The sequence below is a fragment of the Phoenix dactylifera genome, chromosome 6, assembly GCF_051530095.1.
Source record: "Phoenix dactylifera cultivar Ajwa chromosome 6, Ajwa_hap1_PhDact_Kaust_v1.1, whole genome shotgun sequence".
In the NCBI taxonomy this organism is placed as follows: domain Eukaryota; kingdom Viridiplantae; phylum Streptophyta; class Magnoliopsida; order Arecales; family Arecaceae; genus Phoenix; species Phoenix dactylifera.
Window position 1 is genome coordinate 27706338 of NC_143195.1, and position 26193 is coordinate 27732530.

At 43.1% G+C, this 26193-nt stretch overlaps 2 protein-coding genes and 1 long non-coding RNA gene across 4 annotated transcripts; all 3 read right to left on the reverse strand.

The window, feature by feature from the left end:
- Positions 1-9047: 9047 nt before the first annotated feature.
- LOC103723447 (uncharacterized) lies at positions 9048-9699 on the reverse strand. The gene has a single exon (XM_026800092.4). The coding sequence runs from the start codon at positions 9624-9626 to the stop codon at positions 9177-9179; it is 450 nt and encodes a 149-aa protein (XP_026655893.2). The 5' UTR covers positions 9627-9699; the 3' UTR covers positions 9048-9176.
- A 5438-nt stretch (positions 9700-15137) lies between these two features.
- LOC148703195 (uncharacterized) lies at positions 15138-21735 on the reverse strand. 2 transcript variants are annotated; one of them, XR_016395771.1, is made up of 5 exons: positions 21376-21735; positions 20755-20861; positions 16885-19835; positions 16264-16370; positions 15138-15344 (listed from the first exon to the last, which is right to left on the reverse strand). It is a non-coding gene; the product is annotated as an uncharacterized LOC148703195 (long non-coding RNA). The 2 variants fall into 2 exon arrangements; XR_015987949.2 differs by having other exon boundaries at positions 15146-15344; positions 16885-20861.
- Positions 21736-21763: 28 nt separating this feature from the next.
- LOC120107094 (uncharacterized) lies at positions 21764-22800 on the reverse strand. The gene has a single exon (XM_039120250.2). The coding sequence runs from the start codon at positions 22685-22687 to the stop codon at positions 22034-22036; it is 654 nt and encodes a 217-aa protein (XP_038976178.2). The 5' UTR covers positions 22688-22800; the 3' UTR covers positions 21764-22033.
- Between the last annotated feature and the right edge of the window lie 3393 nt (positions 22801-26193).

Sequence of the window (26193 nt, forward strand, 5' to 3'; positions counted from 1 at the left end):
GACCGCCGCACAACTATAGCGGGGCGTGCAAGCACGGGACCCGCGGAACTCCTCCCCTGGTCGGCAACTGAAGCGTCCTGCCGACCAGGAATCTGCGCTAAAGGCGCTGGGCATGGGGGCGCCACCGAGGCTCCTCTGGAGCCCGAGCCCCCGGAATCTGCGCCCTCCTCCGACCAGCTTCGGGGCGCGCGGGCTGAGAAGGGCCCGCCTCGGAGTGAGCGGGGCGAGAAGGACCCGCCTCGGCCACCGCTGCCGCCAGGGGCGCCGGGGGCGCTGGGGTCGCCGAGACCTTCTGTTTCTTCCTCGGCTCGGTGGGCTCGCCCGAGAGCTCGGCTGCCCTCTTCTGGAAGCGGGCGTAGAGGACTTCGCTTTTCGTCACCATCTTTGCGATATCTGCAAAGGCAAACAGGATTAGAACATTAGAACAGTAAGAAAATAAAAAGAGACACTGTAACTACCCTTACCGTGGGGACGTGCCGAGCTCAAGCCCACGTTCACCAAAGCGTCCTCACATATGAGGCCGTTCAGTAAGATGCCGCCCCCGAGGCTGCGGATGGCGTCGAGGATCCCCTGCTCACGTGGAGAAAGTCTGGGGGGTTTGTTGATGGACTTGAGCTGAGCCGGTCTCCACCGGGGGTCAAACCCCCAGGACTGTGCAGAACCAAGGAAGAAGAATTTCTCCTTCCAGCCATGAATGGACGAGGGGGCACCGTGAAAGAGTGGCCGACCCGCCCGAAGGGCGATGTAAAGCCACTCCCCGTCTCCCGGATTCGACTTAAAGATAAAAAGTTGCCGGAAAACGTTAACAGAGGTCAGAATCTCCTGCAGTAAACACAGTGACAGGAAGCCCATCACTGTCCTCCAGGCATTCGGAGTGAGTTGCGCTGGAACCAACTGGCATACCGTCAGCAACTCATTCACGAAGCCGTGAAGAGGAAATCGGAGGCCGGCCCAGAGTGATTCCAGGTGCACTCCAATCCGGCCTACCGGAGGATCGGTTATCCGATCCCTTCGCCTGGCGGGCTCCAAACGGAACCCCTGAAGAGGGAAAAACCACTCTTCGGTCATTTCGACCTCCAGGATGCTCATGGTGGACTCGACCTCACTGGGAAGAGAACCCATTGCAAAAAAGAAAAAGAAATCAAAAAAGAAGAACGACCTGGGAAAAACGCTGGAGAATAGAACTTCGGACTGAGAGAGGCTGAGAGGAAGAAAGCTAGAAGCAGAAGGCAATAGAAAGAGGACAGAGGGCCAGGGGAGAGTTTAAATAGACCTCCCCAACGGCCCGGATCAGCGAGAAAAACGTTGTATCCTGTTTAGATGGCGACGCGTGTCGGTCCAAAAGACAGAACGACGCATTTAATTAGGGCTAGCGCTTCGGACGCCGAAGCGCCCCATCGGATCGTGCGGCCCCATCATGAGCCCACGATGCGAGGACGCTTCGCAAAAAGTGTCCCAATAATGAGACTTTTCGGGAAAGAAGAGACGCCGCCTATTAAAGGCACCTCAAAGCGCTCGATAATTCAAAATACGCAATGAATTAGGATTTTCGGAATCCGTAATGACCCAACTGAAGCTACTTCCCACGCTCCAGCTGTTAGCCAACTGGAACTCGGAAGTCGGGGGATAGTGTTGGGAGAAAAAACCCCAAGTCATACCGCCACGGAGGCGCTCGGCTAGAGAACGCCGACCGGAAAGGCGCTCGACTAAAGGACGCCGACCAGAGAGAGCGTCAAGAGGCGCCCAACCAAAATGACCTAGGGATGCTCGGCTAGAAAGAGCCGACCAGAAGAACGCCGACCAGAGAAGCGCTCGAACTACGAAGCGCCGACCAGAGACAGCGCCAAATAGAGGCGCTCGGCTAGAAGGTGCTCGCCCAAAGGGCGTCGACCAGAAGTACTAGAAGCAACCCCGCCACAGGGCGCCCCTCTGGGCGACCAGCTCGGCTCGGCACTCTTGCCGAGCCGATGCCTTAACTAATACTCCTCCCCGCCTAGCTTTCTCGAATGGTCCGGCGGCTATACACGCAACTCTACTACAATCTGTCACTATCTCCAAGCCATCAAGGCATAAGATCTCCGCAGGTATTCGGCACGACCTGCCATTAATGCATGAGACTCCCTCAAGTCTCCAATGCACTCAGTCATTTAATGAACACGGCTCAAGACGATCTCCGGATCACTGAACCATCAAAGCGTATGGCTCTCCCTGACCGTCGGTTCATTCGGTAATAAATGCACTTACCCTCCACGGACCCCAGGCCCATCACGACCGGCGATTCAACCACTCCAACAGGTCCGATCGACCGTGACAACTCCCTGGTTCCGGTCTGATTTGGTCCCGTTCTCCACTACGCCATTAATGGGCCAAATCGTGCCCAATTATGACGAAAAGAGACAAATTCTCCTGCCACCTCCCAGGTAACGTAATCCCCTTCTATAAAAGGAAATCTGGGAGAAGGGAAGGGGGGGCCCCCGGACAGAACCCTCCTGGACCGGGTGAAAAGAAACAAACAGCACAGACACAATGGAGGATATCATCCTCTTCATCTTCTTCATCTGATTCAAATATTCCTGCTGTCTTCTCCATATACTCTCTTCCTTGCTCTCTCCACATATCTGCCCCCTCTGACTTAAGCATCGGAGGGCCGGCGCCGGGGAGCCCGGCCACCGACTTTTTGCAGGACTTACACCCCTCCAGGAGGACGTCACCAGTCGGCGCGCCGCCGACCACCGTCCCTGCAGCGAAGCTCCTCCTTCCCCGGCTTCGCGGTAGCCCCCGGGTCCAATTTCCAGCAACAAATTCTAATCCAATTAGAACCCAATGTCTCCTCCAAATTGATTTATATGAATTCTAATCCAATTAGGACTTGAATCAGACTTCATGAATCAAGTTCCTTATCTATTAAGGAGTTCTAATTAATTAGGCCTTTCTATCCTTATCCAATAAGGTTAAGCCTAATTTAATAAGGTCCAATTGAATAAATTAAATTGCAATCCAATTGCAATTCCTTCTTTTTAACTCACTAACTCTTAGCGGGTTAATCCAATTAACAATCAATTTTAATTGCGACTCTAAATCGCTATCCAACCGTCGGAACGATTAAAACCTCTAATGTATGTGACCCCATAGATTTTATTTTGATTGGTAGTAAAATATATTATGATCTCTATCATAATATCATCGAAACTCTTTTCAATGGATTGAAACGATTTCAACTCTACTCTTAGGATTCACTGATCACCAAGTGAATGCCTTCGAGTCTCACAAACCACTAGTGACACCTAGCAGCATATAGTGACAACCAAGCAGAATGGAAGAGATAAACCTCTAGGTGCAGTTAGCATATGATACAATACCTCTATCATGGATCCCGACTTGACGGAGGTTATAGATAACTCGTCAAATCCCATCGTCTGTCTTATATCAGATTTATTTGGCTCAAGTTCGAGATTGGAAACTCTTTTTCCAGAACTGCCCTGGCCAAGATCTTTCGAACTGAGTCTCATAAATCACATAGGATCTCTTCTAATCTATCAAGGTCGATAGATCCCATCTATATGCAACCTTAATCCGACAGTGAACCTACCACAGCTAATCTGCACGATAATGATCCAATGTTTATATGCTCGTCAAACTACAGCAACCTTACCGTGATTAGCTAAGGCATCGTAGGTCTAAGTACTAATCATACAACTGCAGCATCAAGTAAGTCATTGACGAGTTGATAGACATCCAAGTGACTTCTTGTTTTGGTCACGCTCAGTACCCTTATTCTCTAACAAGTACTTGCACAATCATCCCAGTGTCGCCACGCTATGTACTTAAGACTCGTCCATCAACAAAAGTGATATATGCATTAATCTAATCAGATCGATCACCATCCTTCGTGATGATCCATCGATCAGGAGCCATTCAGAAATTAACTATTAATTACACATGCCTTAAATTCTCAACTCTTGAGAATATGTGTTATCATTTTATTAATTCCTAGGACGATTCATGTACACATAATAACATGAATGAACAAAATGCCTGATTTAATTAATTAATAAAAGATCAAATACAAATTTCGTGCCTCTAGAACTATTACAATGCGTCTGCCAAATTGGCTTTTAGGGCATACTTCTAACAGTTTGTACTCCCAAAATACCCACATGGGGGCTGAGTGGAAAGATGTGCTCACCTAGGCTTCGGAGGAGGGAGGATTGGAGATAGAATGGAGGAGAGAGAGTGTTCGAAGGATGGAGGTCTTGCTGAGGATTTGGGTGTTCTTTGGGGAGTTCTTCTGGGCTTCCAAACCCATCATCAAACACTTCCCTTCTCTCCCTTCTTCTTCTTCTTCGGAAGCGAGGTTGGTAACGAGACACTCTAGCTTAGATTCGTGGCTCAGATCCAAGAGACGGGGGAGGCGGGGATTGATGTCGGCATTAGAGGGAGGAGGAGAGGAGAGTGGCTTGGATTCGTGGCTCAGATCCAAGAGACGGGGGAGGCGGTGAATTGATGTTGGCGCCGGAGGAAGGAGGAGAGGAGAGGAGACGCTTATAATTATATAAGCTAGGACATCAGGAAGGGTTTGAGATGGGGATAGCTTTTGAGATGGTTTTGGTCTCCGACGACGTTTTTAAGCGCCGTCGTAGGTCCGGTTAACGACGCTTAAAAAGCATCATCGATTCCAAAGCTCTACCGACGCTTTTCAGAAGCGTCGGCAAAATTTGGTGCTGAACCAAAATTTTTCGATGCTTTGAGAAAAAAGCATAAAAAAATCTCGCTTTTCCTGTAGTGCACATACACACACATATATATATATATATTTATATGTGTGTACATATGTATGTATGTATGTATGTATGTATGTATGTATGTATGTATGTATGTATGTGTTGTGGCAATAAAGGGTCCGACCTTAGTCCCACATTGGATAGGTAGCGGAGAGGTATGTTCCTTAAATGGAGGGGGGCTACCCCTTTCTCTTTGGAGACGTCTTTTGCGGGACAAAATCGTGTGTTGGCAAAAGACTATGAAACTCCCTTCAAAGCGAATAATACCTCCGAGGAGAAGCAGTCGCTTCTGCTGCCTAAGTTTGTGTGCGGACTAAGTTTCTGGGGTTCGGGGGATACCCTCGGCCTTATCAACGGTGCTTTCATTGAGAGCTCTTGACCCCAGTATAGACCCCTCCACTGGAGGGGTTATGTTGTGGGAATAAAGGGTCCGAACTTAGTCCCATATCGGATAGGTAGTGGAGAGGTCTATTCCTTAAATGGAGGGGGGTTACCCCTTTCTCTTTGGAGGCGCCTTTTGTGGGACAAAACCGTGCATTGGAAAAAGACTATGAAACCCCCTTCAAAGCGAACAATACATTCGAGGAGAAGCAGTCGCTTCCGCTGCCTAAGCTTGTGTGCGGACTAAGATTCTGGGGTTCGAGGGATACCTTCGGCCTTATCAATGGTGCTTTTATTGATAGCCCTTGACCCCAGCACAGACCCCTCCGCTAAGGGGAGATATATTGTGGGAATAAAGAGTCCGAACTTAGTCCCACATCGGATAGGTAGCGGAGAGGTCTATTCCTTAAATGGAGGGGGGCTACCCCTTTCTCTTTGGAGGCATTTTTTGTAGGAAAAAACCGTGCGTTGGGAAGAGACTATGAAATCCCCTTCAAAGCAGACAATACCTCCGAGGAGAAGTAGTCGCTTCCGCTGCCTAAGCTTGTGTGTGGACTAAGCTTCTGGGGTTCGGAGGATACCCTCGGCCTCATCAGTATGTGTGTGTGTATATATATATATGTATATATGAAGGTACATACATGCGTACATACATACATGCATGCATATATATATATATATATATAATATTATTAGCAAATAGATAGATCATGTTTAAAAGATAAAAAACTTAATATGATTATAGATTATTGTTATCATTATTATTTATCATAATTATGAATTTTTGTGCAAATAAAAAGGAATAATTGAATAAACAAAAAATTAGTGATTTTGAAAGGTCAACTTGGACTTAAAATTACAAAATCACAGTTTTGGGCAGAGATTTGTAATCATAAATACCAAAGCTTAAAATAAGTCAAATAATTCTATGAATTTGAAGTCTTAAGATTTCTTTCTTTACCCAAAAAAATAATATCTCAAAATATTATGATATTTTCAAACTTTTTTACTGGCATATGAAAACACAGATTATGGGATTATGTTTTCAAATTAGACTTCATTCTGATATGTGATTGCTTATTTTTATATTTGATTGAAATAATTAGAGAGATCTAATGCTATTTTGGATTAAAAAATAACAGACAAAACCAAAAAAGAGTTTTCTAAAATATAAATTCAACTTTTATAATATATGTCCGACATATATTTAAAGCAGGAGGTTAGATTTTATGGAATATTTCATTTATCTTATCTCTAATTACCATATTTCTCTTTTCTTCAAAAATTAGAATCTCTTTACCCTTTTTTTTCACTACAGGAATTAATTTCTTTCTTCTATTGTAAAGGTAATAAATATTGCTTAAACACTCTCACTTTTTTATCTGTTCTTCTTTGTCATATTGAATAATACCATCTGGATGCAGAGTCTGTGATTTATTTGACCATGCTGGGGGTCAGTGGAGGGAGGGGCTGGTTCGGGAGACTTTTGGAGAGCAGCTGGCAGAGGTGATTCTGGCTTTACCGGCTCTTTTGCGGATGGAGTCAGATAGGCTAGTGTGGAGGCTGTCGGGACGGACGCGGGTCCGAGCTAGGGATCTTCTTCCCCTGTTTAGGAGGGAGTCCGGACGGCAGATAGAGGGAGGATGGATTTGGAGGATGCGGGTTCACCCGCGTATGGCTTTGTTCATCTGGAAGGTGGCATGGGGTTGCCTACCTTCCAGAAGCGTACTTGTTCGGCGAGGAGTACGGATCACGCAGTGGTGCATGGTGTGTACGGAGGTGGAGGAGACTATTGATCATGCTCTTGTGCAGTGCCCGAGGACGAGAGAGATTTGGAATAGATCGCCGGTTCCCTTGCCCCAGTCGGTGGAGTCGGCTCAGGCCTTGATTTCTTTATTGAGAGGATCTATGCGGAGCCCCAGCTCGTGGGAGGAGGGTATTCTTAGAGCATATCTGGCTTACCATATCTAGTTGGACAGGAATGCTGGCACTTTTGAGGGTCGGAGGATATCATCGAGGATGGTGGTTGATAGAGCCCTATTACAGTTTGGGGAGGTTATTGCAGCCTCTGCGGTATTCACTAGTGAGATGGCTAGGGACATCTGGGGCACTTCACCCGCTTTTACAGTGCCCAGGTTCGCCCTCGTCTCTTGGGTGCCCCCACCCCTTGGTCATCTCAAAGTGCATTTCGATGGGAGCATGGTGATGGATGGTGGATTTGGAGGGGTTGGATTTGTGATCAGGGATTCCTAGGGTAGGATGGTGGCAGCAGGGGGGCAACGCACGACGGGTTTTTCAGTTGTTGGGGCTGAGCTTCGAGCTGCATGGGAGGGTTTGTCTTTTGCGAAGAGAGTCCTTGGTGCCCAGTGGGTGTTCTTAGAGGGGGACTCCTCTGTGGTGGTTGATTGGATCCGAGGTGTGGATAGATATGGGGATGGTCATCCCCTCATTAGAGAGATTCGGAGACTGGCTTAGGAGTTCGGTGGCTTCCAGGTAGCCCACGTGTATCGGGAGGCGAACAGGGCAGCAGACTGGGTCGCCTCTTTCGTCGCACGACACTCTGAGGAGTTTCTTTGGACATCTGTAGGAGATATTTCTTCAGATCTGTACTCTTTACTTTATCGTGATCTGGCAGGATGTACTCACTTTAGAGCTATATAATTTGCCGTTTTGACCAAAAAAAAAAAATAATACCATCTAAAATAATGGACACTGACTAAATGTAGAGTATCTCAACCAAATAAAAGTTTACAAACTACTGTATAAGTCTTCTCATCAGGAGAAAAAATGGTAGGTGCTTGGGACTTTAGAGGACAGACTGGCCGTTGAATGGATGTGCCGCGAGAAAATCCTCTCCACAACGGTTTGAACTGGACGGCTATGATCAAAGAACTGGATCTCTCCATTGAACCCCAATTGAAGAGAATCTAAAATAAAAGGATCAAGGTTAAGATTGGAGATTCTTTCTCCTTACCTTTATTTTATAAAAATAGTACTTGATATATTAGAGGTAATTGAGTTTGTAGCACGCCCTATTTAGTCATGGTTAGGGTGTTATTCAACCAAGTTACTAAGCGAAGTGGATTGTGATATGATAGAAAAAAATGGTCTGATGCGGCATCAATTCGATCTTGGACATGCAGTAGGATCCATGCAACGCATATGTTGCATCGAGACCGGTAGAGAGCAAAGCTTGCATGTGATGCATATGATATGCATCGAAACTATTCTGTACATGTAGCTCCCTGAATCCAAGGGCCATTGCTATATGAAACTCTCAAATGCTCTGATAAGCATTGGCATTACCCATTTCTGTTATTAAATATGTCAAAGTGCACCGTAGGAGGATCCTAAGTTTAGGATTGAGCATAAGATTTGTACCATGATGCACTTAACTAAAGTATCTCTATCGCCGGATAGAAGAGAAAATTTTCTAATTTACCTTCTTATTCAAAACTCTTCCGATTAAAACTAAATTTTTATAATGAAATTTTTTTTGAATTAAAAATATAAATTAATGCTATTATTCTTAAAATAAAGTAATTGTGTATACAATTTTTATTCTTGCGGGAGCCGAACGCTAGTTTCAAATAAGTTGTGTCACCCACTCAAAGTTCGGGCAATATAATTATTTGTGCTGTCTGCTTCAATATTCGAGCTAGTTTCTGCTCGACGATGCACGGCTCTTTTTGTGAGAAAGGGTTAACCTAGACCAAATCCTAGTACAAACATTTGCTTGTCGAGTTGACCGGCCATATCATCTGTATCTTGTGCCAGTAAGACGTCAACGATCTCAAGGGGGGAAAAAAGTTAAATTCATGACAAAACAAAAAAGTTGGTATATGACGACATCTGTAGCTGTCCTTTTCTTCAACATAACATTTATTTAAACCAGAAACCCTTTTATTTTATTATTCTGATATACATGCAATTATGGAAGAAAACGGAGAGAAAGAGACTTGCGGTGCAAGGAGTGTAACGTGCAGGGCTTCAGGTAGACGTAGGTCTAGGAGTTCAAGGGTGCCCCCCACCCCCACTTCCATACCCAGATCCATAGCCTGCACCATAGCCAGACCCGGAACCAGAGCCTTCACCGCCACCGCCACCCCCGCCGCCGCCACTTCCATATCCACCACCATAGGCACCACCGCCTTCACCGTACCCGGAACCACTGCCGGACCCATATCCCGACCCACTCCCACTTCCACTCCCACCACCGGATCCGCCGCCACCTCCGCCACCTCCGCCACTTCCATACCCTCCTCCACTGGACCCTGATCCACCTCCTTCACCATAACCAGATCCGGAACCATAGCCAGATCCGGAGCCAATCCCAGAGCCACCACCCCCACCACCACCTTCGCCGCCGCCGCCGCCTCCACCAGTCAAGAATCGGCTTGCCTCAGAGAGACTAATGCTTAGCAACACTATGAAGGAAAGAGCAACTAGCTTAGTACGAGCCATAGTTGCTTAAGGAGAGAAGGAGGAATGAGCTGTGTGCCAGAAGGGAAGAAGGCGTGGGTATTTATAGAGCTGGATGCGCGACTCTTACGACATGCAAGCATCCCAACTCCCCAATTTACTTTATTTACGTGGCGAGGATAAGGTTTCTCGTATGAAACGAAAGAAAGGATCGAAGAAGAATATAGTATGTTATTTGACTCGCGTTATTGAATTTTTCCATAGCTTTTTTGTTTGGTGCGGTGGAATTCGTCCAAGTAGTTGCTTGACCAAGGTGCTGCTGGCCATGGTTTCCAGTCGGCAGGCCCTGTTTCTGGATCCTACGTGCCTCGATCGTTGACGAATTGGGTCACCACCTTTGAATTGTACGTCCAGCCATGTATACCTTGCGTGTCGCTGCCATTCTAATTGACGGCTTGGTTCATTTCAACCTTTCCAAGAATTGTTTTAAGTGGAAATAATGAGCAGTTGGCTTACTAGACTGCCACTGACCTAGCTTGCGGATACTTGGACGGAACGTTGAGATGAATTGCTGAAAACCATTGAACTCGATGTTCCTTACGGTCTACCCATGTGTCAGTCCAAAACAGGATACATGACAAGTATTTTTTACAGTAAAAAGTTCAGCTTCATGGCTTAGTTTGCGCGTATTGATTCTAGATGCAGGAATAATTTTTCGTTTACTGATGGTTTTGGTAGTGAATCAGCTTGCGTAAGCATTGCGAGGCATCCTGGAAGTGGAGGCCAGCTTAGTAATGCTTTTTCTCATGTACTTGAGTTTGCAGGGATGGTTGCGGTGCAAGTTGTCATACTTGGTATACGAGGGCATGACGGCAGCATCCCTTGATTCATAACTGGCACCCAAGTCTACCTACATCAGTCTTGATTGCATTGTTAGTGCTTGTCATTTACTGTTTGCTCCCTTAACGCATTTCTTTTCCGAGGAACACGCCTCTGTAGAGAATTAGGTATTTTTTCTGCACACAGATATGGTTGTTTCAGTACACATTAACGCTCTTTGTACACATTTATATATGAACAAGGGATGAAACTTAAAAGGGCCATTGATGATCCAAGGGACAGACCTCAGATTATCAAACATTTCCATTTAATACCATAATTTTATTTAACCAAATGTTCAATTTATCCAAAGAGGAAAAAAAACAAACAAGGACTGCTGATTTGTATTTCTACCATATATTAATAAAACGCAAAAAATGAGAAAGGGAGCATGACTATTTAAACATGGTCGCATTCCAGAATGTTAACAACCGTTGAGATCCATTTTCATATGGCCTTCGGTTTTGTTGGGAAAGGATTTCTATTTTTCCCTCACGGATTCATTGAAAAATCTTGTTATAAATTCTTGGAAAGGTATCACGGCTGCAATTATGCGGTTCAATACCACTAAACTGTAACTAGGACTTCACTGTGTTTTCTTAGATTGCCTTTCGCTACGAAACTCTGCATAAGTCTTGTAATTAGGATTCCATCTGAAAACTCTCGACCTTGGAGCTGAAGAAGCAAGTCTGTGCCTCAGCCTCTTTTCTCTTCTCTTCTCGGCCTCCTCCCATTCTACCTCGGAATAGGCCCTGCTGCATCTCTGCCTCTCGAAGGAGGCGGTCAGAGATCTCAAACCTCCGTTGATGGGAGCGGATAATCTCAATAAGTACACGGGCAGAGTACACTCCCTATAGAAACAAAGAAAAGAATAATTATTCAAAAACAACAAATGGATGGAAGAACCAGTCTGATTACCTCAATGTCGGTACGGCAGGACGAGTTGATCATGCTCTTTGCTTGAAATAAGCTCTTTTCTCGTTTCCCCGTATAGCTCCTTCGTAGCAGTCTCCGCTGCAGCTCTTCCTCGTCACCAGGGAGGATGAACCTCTGAACCATCTCCCACATCACCCGGGGGATTGCCCTAGTGCAGTATCGAATCAGAGACCCTCACCAACCAATTCAGTATCAAGGTCCCTGTCTTTGTGCTCTGTGGAGCTCGCCAGAGTGAAGACGTCGACACTACGTACCTCCAGGAAGGGTTGAAAGTTGGCTCGGACACCTTGGCCAGTAGCCCAGTGGTGGCACAACTGACGGAAGAACGTGGCCACTCTGTCGGGGCCAAAGAAGGACTAACAGTCTCTAGCGCAGTCGGCGAGACTGGAACGACCACAAAGGCCATCTTAGAAATTGGAGCAGCTGCCGAAGTAGATGATGGTACCCTAATGGGGAAGATAATAAGCACCACCATGTCCAATGATCCTCCCCCACTAGGATCCTCCTCGATTATGATGACTGGTCATGCAGGTACACTCCTCCTCTTACTTGAGGAAGAACTGCTCTCGCTGGATTTCTTCTTCCTCAAGGAGCAGAAGAGTTCTTCCATTTTAATCTTCATGGTTGCAAGAATGGGAGAGGATTGAGTTAGTCATAGATTTAGATAGACAACAGAGAAGCAGAATAAGATAAGAAAATATAGTGACAAAAGAGGCAGGACTCAAGCTGGTGTCAACCAAGGCCGACACCTGAAGTATTCCTCATCGGATGAAGTAGTTCAGCAAACTCTTGCTCTTCATCCGACAAAAAGGGAAAAAAATCTCAAGGGTTGCCTCTTGGGTATCCTCCACAGGGTCAAAAAATCCTAAAGAATTGTCGAAGACACAAAGAAATGCTGACCCTTCCACCCATTGATGGACGAAGGGCCTAGAGAAAGGATGTTGTAACCCTTCCTACAAAAAAAGATACTATCATCCCTTATTTCGAGGATGGGCCTTCACTTAAAAGAAGGCCCAAAACATCCCCAGTATAGGGGTGATCTCTTAAAGTTGGACAAAGTAAAGAAAGCCCACAATTATCCTTCAAGCATTGGGGACGAGTTGTGCAGGGATAAGTTGATACTAGACCAGCAGGTCAGCAATAACCGATGGAATCAGGAGCCTTAGCTCCACCTTTAGAGACTCCTCATACAAGGCTATCTAGTTCTTTGCGGGTGAAGTCACTTGACCCAAAGGACCGGAGCACTCAAGGACAAAGTTCTCGAAAATAAAAAATGCCATCCAAATCTGATCGAGATCAGACTCCCCTAGAAGGCTTATCTTGGTATCCGAACCTAAAGATACCTCAAGAACAACTCCCCCTGAGGCCATAGTAACCTAGTCGGGAGAACCCTAACCCATTACCTCTTCGTCGAGAAACCAAGCTCCAGTGGTTGGGTCCATGAATATTCTCTAAACAAAAAAGAAGACGACGAGAAGAAGAAGACAATAAGGGGAGAAAAAGCAGAATAATTCACCAAGAAACAAAGACAATATTCTGGTTGGAACAAGGAAGGAGAACCTTACAACGGAAATGCACAAGTCATGCCCTACGACTTCACACCTCTTTTCTCTAGGTTCTAGAGAGTAAAAGAACAAGGTGAATGGGCTGCGACTGCAGTCTTTTCTATTTATCAAGGGTTTAAACAACTCCTTTCGAAGTAATGCTTCACCAAGTCTTGGACGCGTGTCTCTTGGGCATTCGCCCTAAGACGACCCATTCGGATCACTATCGAGACCTAGATGTCTATTAAACTCCGGGATGCCTCACCCATGATTACGACACTTCGGAAGGATAGCAAAGCCACGCCCTTTATAAATATAGAATTTGAAAAATATCCATTTTCCCAGTGTAAAGGTACGATGCATCCTCCTCAGCGATCTTCATGAAAGAGGCCCTTCTGAAAAAACTACTTCTGCAACCCGAGTAGGATAGCTCAACTCGGTTGCGGAAGTGGGAGGCAAATAATACGCCTCCAAACTAGCTACAGCTCATCAAAAGATCCAACCAGTTAAAATATGCCGCGACGCTAACATGTGGTGGATCAAGAGAGACCACTAGGCTGGCCGAGTGCCATACCACCGAGCTTGCATATCACAAGCTCCCCACAGTTTGCTGCATCCTGATCAAGGGACCTAGTAATCATTGAGATCCCATCAATGTGATAGGTAGGACATCATCCGCGTGTGAAATATTCACGCTCGATGTTCAGGCCATACTCAAGTCATACACTTTTAGTCAACCTACATGCCCTAATTCTCTTGTGATAGGTAGGCTCCTTCATCTGACATACACAAAAAGGGGGAATACTCTAACAGACTAAAAGACAACCTCCTTCCGTTCTCTGACACCTACACTGATTTAGACATCAGAGAGTCCCCCGCCAGATACATTCTGACCATAGTACTTCTTTGCTCTATATTGTTTCAGGTCGAAGTGCTGTCATCCGGCGAGGATCTTGGTCAAAGTGACCGAACGCCACTCGCCTTCTCCAATTCTGACCAGAGCAGCTGACTACCGAGTTCTCTAGCATTGTCACGCTTCTCACTATGGTGCCTAGGGCTAGTCAGTTCTCAACGGTAATACCTTTATAACAATGAAATTATAATCCAGCTCATCTGGACCTTTGGAAGTTTTTCTGTTGCTAACTTTTTGGCAACCAAGTAGCTGACCGGTTAGTAGGTAGAGCTGAGAATATGGGAGATAGATTTAGACATTGAATTTAAATGGATGAATCTCTAGACTACATACTGAAGTTATGGATTATATGTCCTTAGGGAGAACTTCATCCCCTTTTCTATACTTTGTTTTTTTTAAAAAAAAAAATGATAAAGGAAGCTTTTGTGTGTTGGGGGGGGGGGGTGAGAGATGCTTAGATTTGTGGAATCTGTAATGGAAAAGTTTTGACATTCAATGTTGTCATGACACATTTAATTCTAAATCTTAAGAGAACAATTAAATATGTTAATGATCACAATTTTCCACAGGTACTTCTCATAGTCCATTCGTAATCGAAGATCCTGGCCTACTGGAATGCCGTGTTTATCATCTGGAACCTTCATGTAGAAAGTTGACTCACCCTCAATGTTTGAAATTTGTTGTCAAGAATTGGAGCTTCTACGTTTGCGTGCACTGCCTCTAAACAAGACATCCACGTCCATTTTCGCACAGCACCAAGAAGTCAAGTTTTAGCGAACATTATAAAGATGGAAGATAGTCGAGGGGCCTGCTCAATCAATTTGCTAGATGAAGATGTAGCAACTAGTATGAACATGTTGAATCCTTGCTTGGTACGTAGGAATGTTTTTTGATCAAGCAAGTACATGAAGAATCTTTACGAAATATAAAACTGGCAAAATTATACTTCAGCATGACCTGGTTTTGAGTGGAAATATACTCATTAACATTTGGTTTCAACCTATCAAAATATGTCAATGTTCATAATTTGTTTAGAACTCCCTAAATTTCATTGCAAATGATCCACTTCTCCATGGAGTTTAGCTAGCATAAATGCAGCGTGCCGAAAAAATAGCAAACCTATTTAATCGTTCAGGTCAACGAATTTAGGTCAACTAACGAAGTCAAAGTCCTACGTTTTACTTTCTTCGTGCTTAGTTGTCACGCCCCGAACCCAGCACCCGGGTCCGGTACGCGACCGGCCGCATGAGCCCTAGAGCAGTGCCCTAAAGATCATGCAAGGCCTATGATTAACAAAAATTCCAATAAATCCACAAGAAATTTATAATTCAAATAGACAAATCCGACATGTCCAAATAAACAAATTAGTTCAAATACGAGCTCTTCAAATGTTCATCGACATCAAAGAAGGATAAACAACTAACTAACTAATGACTCTAGTGCTCGCACTCTGCGCCCATCCCATCCAAAACTATGCATCCTGCAACTCTGGTAAAGAAAAAGAAGAAAAGGGGGTGAGCTTTACAGCCCAGTAAGAATCCCTACACATCCACACCAACACAATAATAATATAGATTTGAAAACCACGACAAATCGATGCACATTTCATGAAATCATAAACCGGCTATCAAAAGGCCTTAAATAATCAACATAAGTATGTACGTCAAATATCAATGAAAGTCCAACCATGCAAAAATGATATAGCATATGATAGCTCATAAATCTTCATTAATATTTTCAATGCTTTTTCTTTCCATTCTATATTAACTTGATCCGGATCAATTATCTTTCCGACTTTGGGCTACATCCCGGTCACGTTTCCGGCCCGTGACGGGGCAATCGATAGTATCACATTTCCGGCCTGTGATGGGGCAATCGATAGTGTCACATTTCCAGCCTGTGACGGGGCAATCGATGGTATCACATTTCCAGCCTGTGACGGGGCAATCGATGGTATCATATTTCCAGCCTGTGACGGGGCAATCGATAGTATCACATTTCCAGCCTGTGACGGGGCAATCGATAATATCACATTTCCAGCCTGTGATGGGGCAATCAATACTAACGAGATAAGCCCAAAGTCCCTACTCATTTAACCAATTCACATACACACATCAATTCCTTTTTCCATCTTATATCCGGCCTAGACTAACCATGGTCACGTTTTCGGCCCGTGACAGGGCAACCAATATAACATGGTTAGTCCATACCACCACATTCATAAATTCAATTATGTAGGTATAAGATATACACATACATGCATCCATCATACTACCAATCACAAGCCAACACGATCAAAATATAATAAAATATAAAACTATTTTGCTTTGTCTGGATCATAGCAGATCAAACATATATGATGCAAAAATATTTATATCATGCAGGATTGGCGTACAAGGATTCTTACTCTTTGTTGTAAAACTTAGATAGACTAATCACCCGCCCTTACGGCGATCTAGGAACTGGGATGCGCAGAACTTCGCTCAACATCCTTTCATCCAATAGATTGTTCTCCTACAGAACCAAGATAATATTAAAAATTATCCAAGATATCTGACAACCCAAAACTCTCTGTGGATCCTCTCAAGGGTCTACAAGTATCTAGTACCCCAAGACTAACCAACAATCCATGATCTCCCTGAATTAAACTAGAGAGAAAATAGACTAATAAAAGACAGCAACTAAAGAGAGAAGATAAAATAACCAACACTCTCTCTCTCCCTCTCTTCCTTCCTCCTTCCCGTCAATAAAATAGCAAAGAAGAAACTCTCTCTCTCTCCCTATCTTCCTTCCTGATAGAAAGGGGGAGGGTGCTCGGCAGGCGACCCACGGCCGGCGACGCCCCATGGTCGTCGGCCTGTGGTGGTGCCGGCAGTGCGCCATGGCCGGTGACGGCCAGCTGGAATGAAAGAGGAAAAGCAAACCAAAAACAGGGGAGTTTGGTTCACATCGATCCGGCGGCTTGCCGGCCGGATTCCCAAGGAAATAGTGGCCCACGGCCAAAAGAGAGGAAGGAGAGGGACCTCACCTCGCCTCCGGTGAGCTCCTCCGACAAGCCCGACGGCGAACAACCCAAGCTTCTTACGGATCTCCCTTTTTCTTTTTCTTTTTTTTTTCTTGGAAAAGCTCTCGGTTGATGCCCTAGGAGGAGATGAATAGATTCTTTTATAGATGGAGTTTGATGCAAATTAGGTAGGATTTGATCCCGTCTCCCTCTCCCTTCTCTTTTTTTTTTTTTTTTGTTTCCTCTTCCGATGGATTCGGGGGAGTTCGGTGAAGGAGGAGAGGAAGACTCCTCCTCTGCCTCACGGCTAAATAGCCGGGGCCCTTAGGCCGGCCCGAGCGCAGTGGCCTAGGATTAGCCCAAGCCCAAATAAAAAAAAAAATATGGGTTCTTACATTCTTCCCTCCTAAAAAAAAATTTCGTCCTCGAAATTAGCATACCTGAGGTTTCAAATAGTTGTGTGTGCTTGACCTTCATCTCTTTTTCGAGCTCTCAGGTAACCTCTCTTTCCGTATGATTGTTTTATTGCACCTTCACAAAAGGAATGGTTTGATGTCGTAGTACCTGATCTTTTCTGTCCGCAATTTATATCGGGAACTCCTCATAGGTCAAATCCTCATGAAGATGTAATGGCTCATATGCTACCACATGGCTTAGGTCTGGGACATATTTCTTTAACATTGACACATGAAAAATATTGTGCATACTGGATAAAGCCAGTGGTAAAGCCAGTCGATGTGCCACCTCTCCAACCTTGTCCAAAATCTCAAACGGACCAACATACCTAAGGTTCAATTTGCCACGAACCCCAAATCTCATCACACCTTTTGTAGGTGACACTCTCAAGAAAATATGATCTCCAATTTGAAATTTCAGTTCTCTCCTTCTATTATCAGCATAACTCTTTTGGCGACTCTGAGCTGTACGAAGTCGTTCTCTGATCACTTGCACCTTATCAACAGTCTGTTGTACTATCTCTGGGCCTAACAATTTTCTCTCGCCCACGTCATCCCAACAAATAGGAGATCCATGTTAAAATATTCTAAGTCTAAGACCAACCAAGGAATCATCAACTGTTAACGCTAAATTTAAGATGCCCAAGTTTCTTCCAAAAGTTGTCAACAAAAGAAGAACCCACTGGTGAAAATTACATAGCTACCTCTAGGTCATCCATAGAATCAACAACATTCTTCTCTATTAGAAACTAACTCAAGTGTTCCATCATAATGCCTTTTAGATCAAATATTGTCCTTAACCAGTTTCAAAATAACTCAAACCACCACACTTTCGCTGCGCACTCTGATTTAATTCATTAAATACTCTAAAGCCTCTAAAGATTTAGGACCAAAATATCACTTTGCATTAGGAGTAGGAAAATTCAAATTTCAAAACTTTAATTGAGCAGAACCTCCAGATCTCTCTGTCCTCAATTTATGTAGAGTATACTAACCATAACTAACCTTCAAGGCATTAATCAAGTTTAACGTCACTACATAATCTTCACAACCATTTTAAGATCCAAAATATCTAGGTTTAATTTAAAATAAGTTAACCTTGGATTTTCTCAGCAATTCAATTAGACAATCTATATTGATTTTCTTTCCAAAAAGATTTACTTCAATTTCAATGGGTTAGAAGTCATTGAGCCAATATTACTATGAATAGAATTAACTCCATTATCTTCCAAATCTTTCTTCACTAAGATTCTTAATGTTTAACATCAATGCTACATGTGATAACTCATATAAGCATCTCAAAATCGAAATCTCAACTCAATATTGTATTTTACAAAGATTCCTGGTTAGATCATAAATCTAGACTTGCGTTCAAGTTAACACATCCAATAGTCTCCAACAACTATGAAAAAAAAAAAAAAAAAATTCAGTAGCCCAATCTGAATATACAAATTCAAGTAATTAGAATTCTCCACCAATTTGCATACTAGCCTTAAGAATTTAACCCACCAATAGAAATACACCTATTTAAAATATCCAAACATGTCAATACCAAATATAATCTCATATACAGATTTAACCTCGAAGAACAATCTGCTTTAATATTATGAAAAAATCATTCTTAGCTCACTCCAATGCTATGATAGATCCATGCACAAACTTTACTCTAATAATTACCAGCAAAACCAAAAGTGCTATCACATCTACACCCATATCATGTTTGAACTTTCAGGTCACTTACACAACATCTAAACATGATATAACCAATGTGCCAAGGCTAACCTTCCTTGCCTTAGGTCTAATCCTCTTTTATCATGATCAAAGACAATTTATCCAGTCCTTCTATACTTGTAGAATATCAAACCCAATACTTACATTTTATCACAATGCCTAGTGATCTTATACATAAGCATTGAATTTAATTATCATGTCATCCCAAGTGATCATAACCTTAAGCTATGATATATTTCTATCACAATCCTTAGTGATCTTAAACATATGCTCAGATTCCAATTTTGTCACTATCCCAATGATCTTAAACCTCAAACTCAAATGCCACTAAGGCCACAGTCCCTAGTGGTTTTTAAACCTTAGATTATAATATCATTCCTGTTACAATCTCAAGCGATTATAAACCAAGACTCTGATAGTTTTCCTATCATAATTCTCCACTCACACTCACCTGAACCTAAACTCTAGGATACCTTAACCTTAAGCTCTGATACCACTCTGTCACGCCCCGAACCCAGCACCCGGGTCCGGTACGCGACCGGCCGCATGAGCCCTAGAGCAGTGCCCTAAAGATCATGCAAGGCCTATGATTAACAAAAATTCCAATAAATCCACAAGAAATTTATAATTCAAATAGACAAATCCGACATGTCCAAATAAACAAATTAGTTCAAATACGAGCTCTTCAAATGTTCATCGACATCAAAGAAGGATAAACAACTAACTAACTAATGACTCTAGTGCTCGCACTCTGCGCCCATCCCATCCAAAACTATGCATGCTGCAACTCTGGTAAAGAAAAAGAAGAAAAGGGGGTGAGCTTTACAGCCCAGTAAGAATCCCTACACATCCACACCAACACAATAATAATATAGATTTGAAAACCACGACAAATCGATGCACATTTCATGAAATCATAAACCGGCTATCAAAAGGCCTTAAATAATCAACATAAGTATGTACGTCAAATATCAATGAAAGTCCAACCATGCAAAAATGATATAGCATATGATAGCTCATAAATCTTCATTAATATTTTCAATGCTTTTTCTTTCCATTCTATATTAACTTGATCCGGATCAATTATCTTTCCGACTTTGGGCTACATCCCGGTCACGTTTCCGGCCCGTGACGGGGCAATCGATAGTATCACATTTTCGGCCTGTGATGGGGCAATCGATAGTGTCACATTTCCAGCCTGTGACGGGGCAATCGATGGTATCACATTTCCAGCCTGCGACGGGGCAATCGATGGTATCATATTTCCAGCCTGTGACGGGGCAATCGATAGTATCACATTTCCAGCCTGTGACGGGGCAATCGATAATATCACATTTCCAGCCTGTGATGGGGCAATCAATACTAACGAGATAAGCCCAAAGTCCCTACTCATTTAACCAATTCACATACACACATCAATTCCTTTTTCCATCTTATATCCGGCCTAGACTAACCATGGTCACGTTTTCGGCCCGTGACAGGGCAACCAATATAACATGGTTAGTCCATACCACCACATTCATAAATTCAATTATGTAGGTATAAGATATACATATACATGCATCCATCATACTACCAATCACAAGCCAACACGATCAAAATATAATAAAATATAAAACTATTTTGCTTTGTCTGGATCATAGCAGATCAAACATATATGATGCAAAAATATTTATATCATGCAGGATTGGCGTACAAGGATTCTTACTCTTTGTTGTAAAACTTAGATAGACTAATCACCCGCCCTCACGGCGATCTAGGAACTGGGATGCGCAGAACTTCGCTCAACATCCTTTCGTCCAATAGATTGTTCTCCTACAGAACCAAGATAATATTAAAAATTATCCAAGATATCTGACAACCCAAAACTCTCTATGGATCCTCTCAAGGGTCTACAAGTATCTAGTACCCCAAGACTAACCAACAATCCATGATCTCCCTGAATTAAACTAGAGAGAAAATAGACTAATAAAAGACAGCAACTAAAGAGAGAAGATAAAATAACCAACACTCTCTCTCTCCCTCTCTTCCTTCCTCCTTCCCGTCAATAAAATAGCAAAGAAGAAACTCTCTCTCTCTCCCTATCTTCCTTCCTGATAGAAAGGGGGAGGGTGCTCGGCAGGCGACCCACGGCCGGCGACGCCCCATGGTCGTCGGCCTGTGGTGGTGCCGGCAGTGCGCCATGGCCGGTGACGGCCAGCTGGAATGAAAGAGGAAAAGCAAACCAAAAACAGGGGAGTTTGGTTCACATCGATCCGGCGGCTTGCCGGCCGGATTCCCAAGGAAATAGTGGCCCACGGCCAAAAGAGAGGAAGGAGAGGGACCTCACCTCGCCTCCGGTGAGCTCCTCCGACAAGCCCGACGGCGAACAACCCAAGCTTCTTACGGATCTCCCTTTTTCTTTTTCTTTTTTTTTTTCTTGGAAAAGCTCTCGGTTGATGCCCTAGGAGGAGATGAATAGATTCTTTTATAGATGGAGTTTGATGCAAATTAGGTAGGATTTGATCCCGTCTCCCTCTCCCTTCTCTTTTTTTTTTTTTTTTGTTTCCTCTTCCGATGGATTCGGGGGAGTTCGGTGAAGGAGGAGAGGAAGACTCCTCCTCTGCCTCACGGCTAAATAGCCGGGGCCCTTAGGCCGGCCCGAGCGCAGTGGCCTAGGATTAGCCCAAGCCCAAATAAAAAAAAAATATGGGTTCTTACATTAGTAACTTATTCATCCGTCTCAAAAATGATCAGTAAATTGTTTCATAGTAGGCAGTGTTCTTTGTTCTAAATGGAGAGTGGAAAAAGTTTTAATTTAGTATACAAACTTGCTTTTATTCAGAACCAGGAGCCCTTACATTATTTATTATATTTATTACAAGCAGTACTTTTTCACAAAAAAAGAATATAAAAAAACGCACAGCAGCAAAACAGGGAGAATAAGAGATGTAGAGATAGAATAGGTGGAGAACAAGCAGGGCTTCATGCAAGTAGAGGACTAGGATTTAACGGCGACCGTGCCCCCCACCACTCCCATACCCGGATCCATAGCCCGATCCATAGCCTGACCCGGAGCCAGAGCCTTCACCGCCGCCCCCGCCGCCGCCGCTGCCACTTCCATATCCACCACCATGGGCACCACCGCCCTCACCGTACCCGGAACCACTGCCGGACCCATATCCCGACCCACTTCCGCCACTTCCACTCCCACCACCGGATCCACCCCCACCTCCACCACCTCCGCCGCTTCCATATCCTCCACCGTAGGCTCCTGAACCAGACCCATATCCAGAGCCCGATCCGCTCCCTGACCCATACCCAGAACCGCTTCCTCCACCTTCTCCACCACCGCCACCGCCACCGCCGCCGCCGCCACGTCCATAGCCTCCACCACTGGACCCTGATCCACCTCCTTCACCATAGCCAGACCCGGAACCATAGCCAGATCCGGAGCCATTCCCAGAGCCACCACCCCCACCCCCACCCCCACCTTCGCCACCACCGCCGCCTCCGCCACTAGCCGATGTCAAGAATCGGCTTGCCTCAGAGAGGCTAATGCCTAGCAACACTATAAAGGAGAGAGCAACAAGCTTAGTACCAGCCATAGTTGCCAAAACAAGTACTGAAGAAATGATCTGTGTTGAAGGGAAAGACAGCATGGATATTTATAGAGTTGCATGCGAGCCGCCTACACATGCAAACGTCCTAATTCTACTTTATTTACGTGGTGTGAACATGGTTTCTCGGGTGAAAGGAGGGAACAAAAGGACTACAGTGTGTTATTTGGCTACGTCACCCTGTTCTTTCACCAACATTTGCTTTAAATTATGATCGGTTCGTGGAAAGACTCCACCTGGTACCGAACAGTGTGCTACGGCCCATCTTTTGCACCTAGTCGGCAGGTATCTTCCTGGACTTGCATGCATGCATCGTTGACGTAGTTGCCAACTTGTTTAAATTTTATTATTTTTTATTGTTTGGTAGGTACCACCTTTTTGTACAATATTGTTTTATTTAACCTCACGAAGAATTGTTAGATTGGAGATCATTCATTCTAGCTAGTAAAAAGCAACAAGCATTAAGTTTGATACCAGCTCGACTGCTGAGGACCTTCCTGTGGATGGTGGGAGAGTGTGAAATTAATCACCAGAATGGGTGGACTAATGTTCAGGTATTTTACAAATTGTTAGTCCAAAACTGTGTTATCCTCAAAAGAGTTTTGACCGGAAATGGGTGCTTTACAGCAAGGTTTCCGCGTTTCTTCTCGATGAATCAACAATTCTTTATTTGCAGTTGGAATACGATGGTGGACTTCTCCCATGATGTATGTATATTTGTATGCACATGTGTGTGCATGCATCTATGCATGTGTATGTATGTATACATGCATGTATGTATGTATGCATATATATATATATATATATATATATATATATATATATATATATATATATATATATATATATATATATATATATATATGTTTTTACATATGAACATACATATGTATGGATGTACGTATATACATACATACATACTTATGCTTGTTTGTATGCATGTATGTAGGTATATATGTATATTTACATATAACTTATCAGGGTAATTAAAGTATCTACATTTGAAATACTACAACGCTATATATAATTCCATCTATGGTTGCAAATTGGGAAATGAGTGCAAGAAACAATATAAGAACCACGAGTAAAAATGTTAATAAAATTTATATAGTTTGAAAAATAGAAAATATCTATGTAAATTATTTAAATTATTTATATATTTAATATAATAAATAACATGTGTCTCTTACAAAATTTAACAGAATATTAAAATCTCCACTCGTTATCTATATTTTTCTTTTCTTTTTTCATGGGGGGCTAGTACATACCTTTTTTAGGCATGGCCAGGGTTCATGTATAGTTGCAATAATAGATTACTTTTATTTAAAAATAATATTAAATATATAAGATTTCTAAGGAAATTTGAACAAGAGTAAATTCATGCTAATTAAGAATCTAAATTTAGTTTTCTTCCCCTCAAAGAATCTATTGAGTGTAGACAGTAGGATCAAGACTAGGGGGTGCAATTGAGTTAAGCTAAGTTTTGAGTAGTCAGAGGCTCGAGTTCGACTCAAAATACCGAGGCTTGAAACTTGACTTAAGATCAATCAAGCTTTAATATTCAAGCTTGAACTTGACTTGATTAAATAGAAGCAATACTTGAGTTCGGCTCGACTCGACTAGTATATCAACTGAGCCATACTCGAGCTTGAGTTCAAGCTTGTATTCGAGCCTTGATTATAATTAAAAATATGGTTAAAATTAAGAGCTAGATCAGATTAAAAAATATAAGTAATATAATTTAAAATATTAAATTAATAATATATAGAATATAAATAAAATATAATATTATTAAATAATATATATATATATATATATATATATATATATATATATATATATATATATATATATATATATATATATATATATATATATATATATATATATATATATATATATATATATATATATATATATATATATATATATATATATATATATATATGACTAGTCATGCGAGTATATTGCTATTCGAGCTCGAGTCGAAAATTTTCTCGAGTTATTTGAGCTCGACTCAAGCTTGGTAATAATCGAGTCTAGGTTGAGCTCGGATCCAAGTCGAGTTCGAGTAGTTCGCAAGCTGCTCAGCTCATTTGCACTCGTAATCGAGACATATGGGGAAAAGAGAGAAAAGCGAGCATTATTTATTTTTTTCATCTGAGAGCAATGCGACATTGATTGCTCTGGAAATTCGATCCAGATGTCTTTAAATGCACTTTGACACTAGTTTCTTAGTTTGATTTCTCCGGAAAATCTCTTCAAGTAGGACATGTGTTTCCTGTCATCTATATTCTGTCCATGCGCAAGCATCTAAGACTAATTAAGAGACACCAATATTAACATTGTTTGTTGATCAATTGCAGCCTTCATTTTGGCCATGCAAGGTAGCTGGAAGCTAGTAACCGGAGCAGAAACCGTGCAGTGGATGCCAAACCGGCCATGGAGGGGATTCAGCGGCCATTTCGAATTCGTCAATTGTGTGCCACTGGAGCAGCATATCCTCCCCACTTTACATGGCATGGGAGTTGCTTAAAATGCATCTAAGATGGGTGGCCGTTTACATAAATATTAGTTCTCTGGCTGCTTATATTTGTGTGTGCATGTGAATCTAGGTTTTCAAGGCTTTCTCGTCTGCATCTTGACATGCATGCGAATTCAGGTGGGCGACAGTGCAAACTTTATAGGTACTACTTATGCATGAATATTTTCACTGGACGTGGCAAAATTAGGACCCAACTAGCCTGATTTGCTTTAGGCCTAAAAAAGCAATTCAAGGCCTTTCGGAAGCCTTACATATCTAGGCCCACAAAATGTTTGCACTGCACTCTGGCTCCCACTCAGACTTACCCACCCAACTGGCCGTAAGTTAGCAAACAGATAGAGCTTGGCCCAATCAATACAAACACAAAATTGATAGAGGGCTCTGATTCTGAAGGCATTGTTGGGTCAGGTTGTTATTGGACAGATATCTGGGCTGGGTTGGTGCATTCCCACTTAGAAATGTGTTGTTTTGGCATGTTGCTGAATCACTCATTAAGCCGATTTTAGTAGGGTTTGGTTTGTATATTTCGTGCGAAAGAATGATTCACTTTCTTTCGTGACCTAAACTGTTGGGTCACACCATGGCTATTTTGAGATTTATGCAGAAGGGTGAAAGAAAAGTTCGGAGTGCTTTTAGATCTGTGCGTGATGCGATCCCAGTCACATGAAAGATGCAACCCGAACCCCTTTTAACAAAATAGATAGAGACATCTCATGTCTATCATCATCTCATGCAAGATGTGAAGATGTGTGTGGACACTACAAGAAAACTCATCTTTTCCGGCGCTTTTTATAATCTTTACCGACGCTTATAAGCGTCGGCTAAAGTTCCCGCAACGCAAACAGAAGCGTCGCAAAAGCGTTGGCGATACTGGAGTGGCAAAAGTTTTTGCCGACGCTAAGAGAAAGCGTCGGCAAAAACAAGGCTTTCCCGACGCCAAGGAGAGCGTCGGCTAAAATGACATTCGCCGACGCTTTAAAGCATCCGGATGCCCAATTCTGTG

Excerpts from the sequence above, each read along its gene's own strand:
- LOC103723447 (XM_026800092.4), bottom strand. The coding sequence starts at position 9,626 with ATGGCTCGTACTAAGCTAGTTGCTCTTTCCTTCATAGTGTTGCTAAGC.
- LOC120107094 (XM_039120250.2), bottom strand. The coding sequence starts at position 22,687 with ATGCTGTCTTTCCCTTCAACACAGATCATTTCTTCAGTACTTGTTTTG.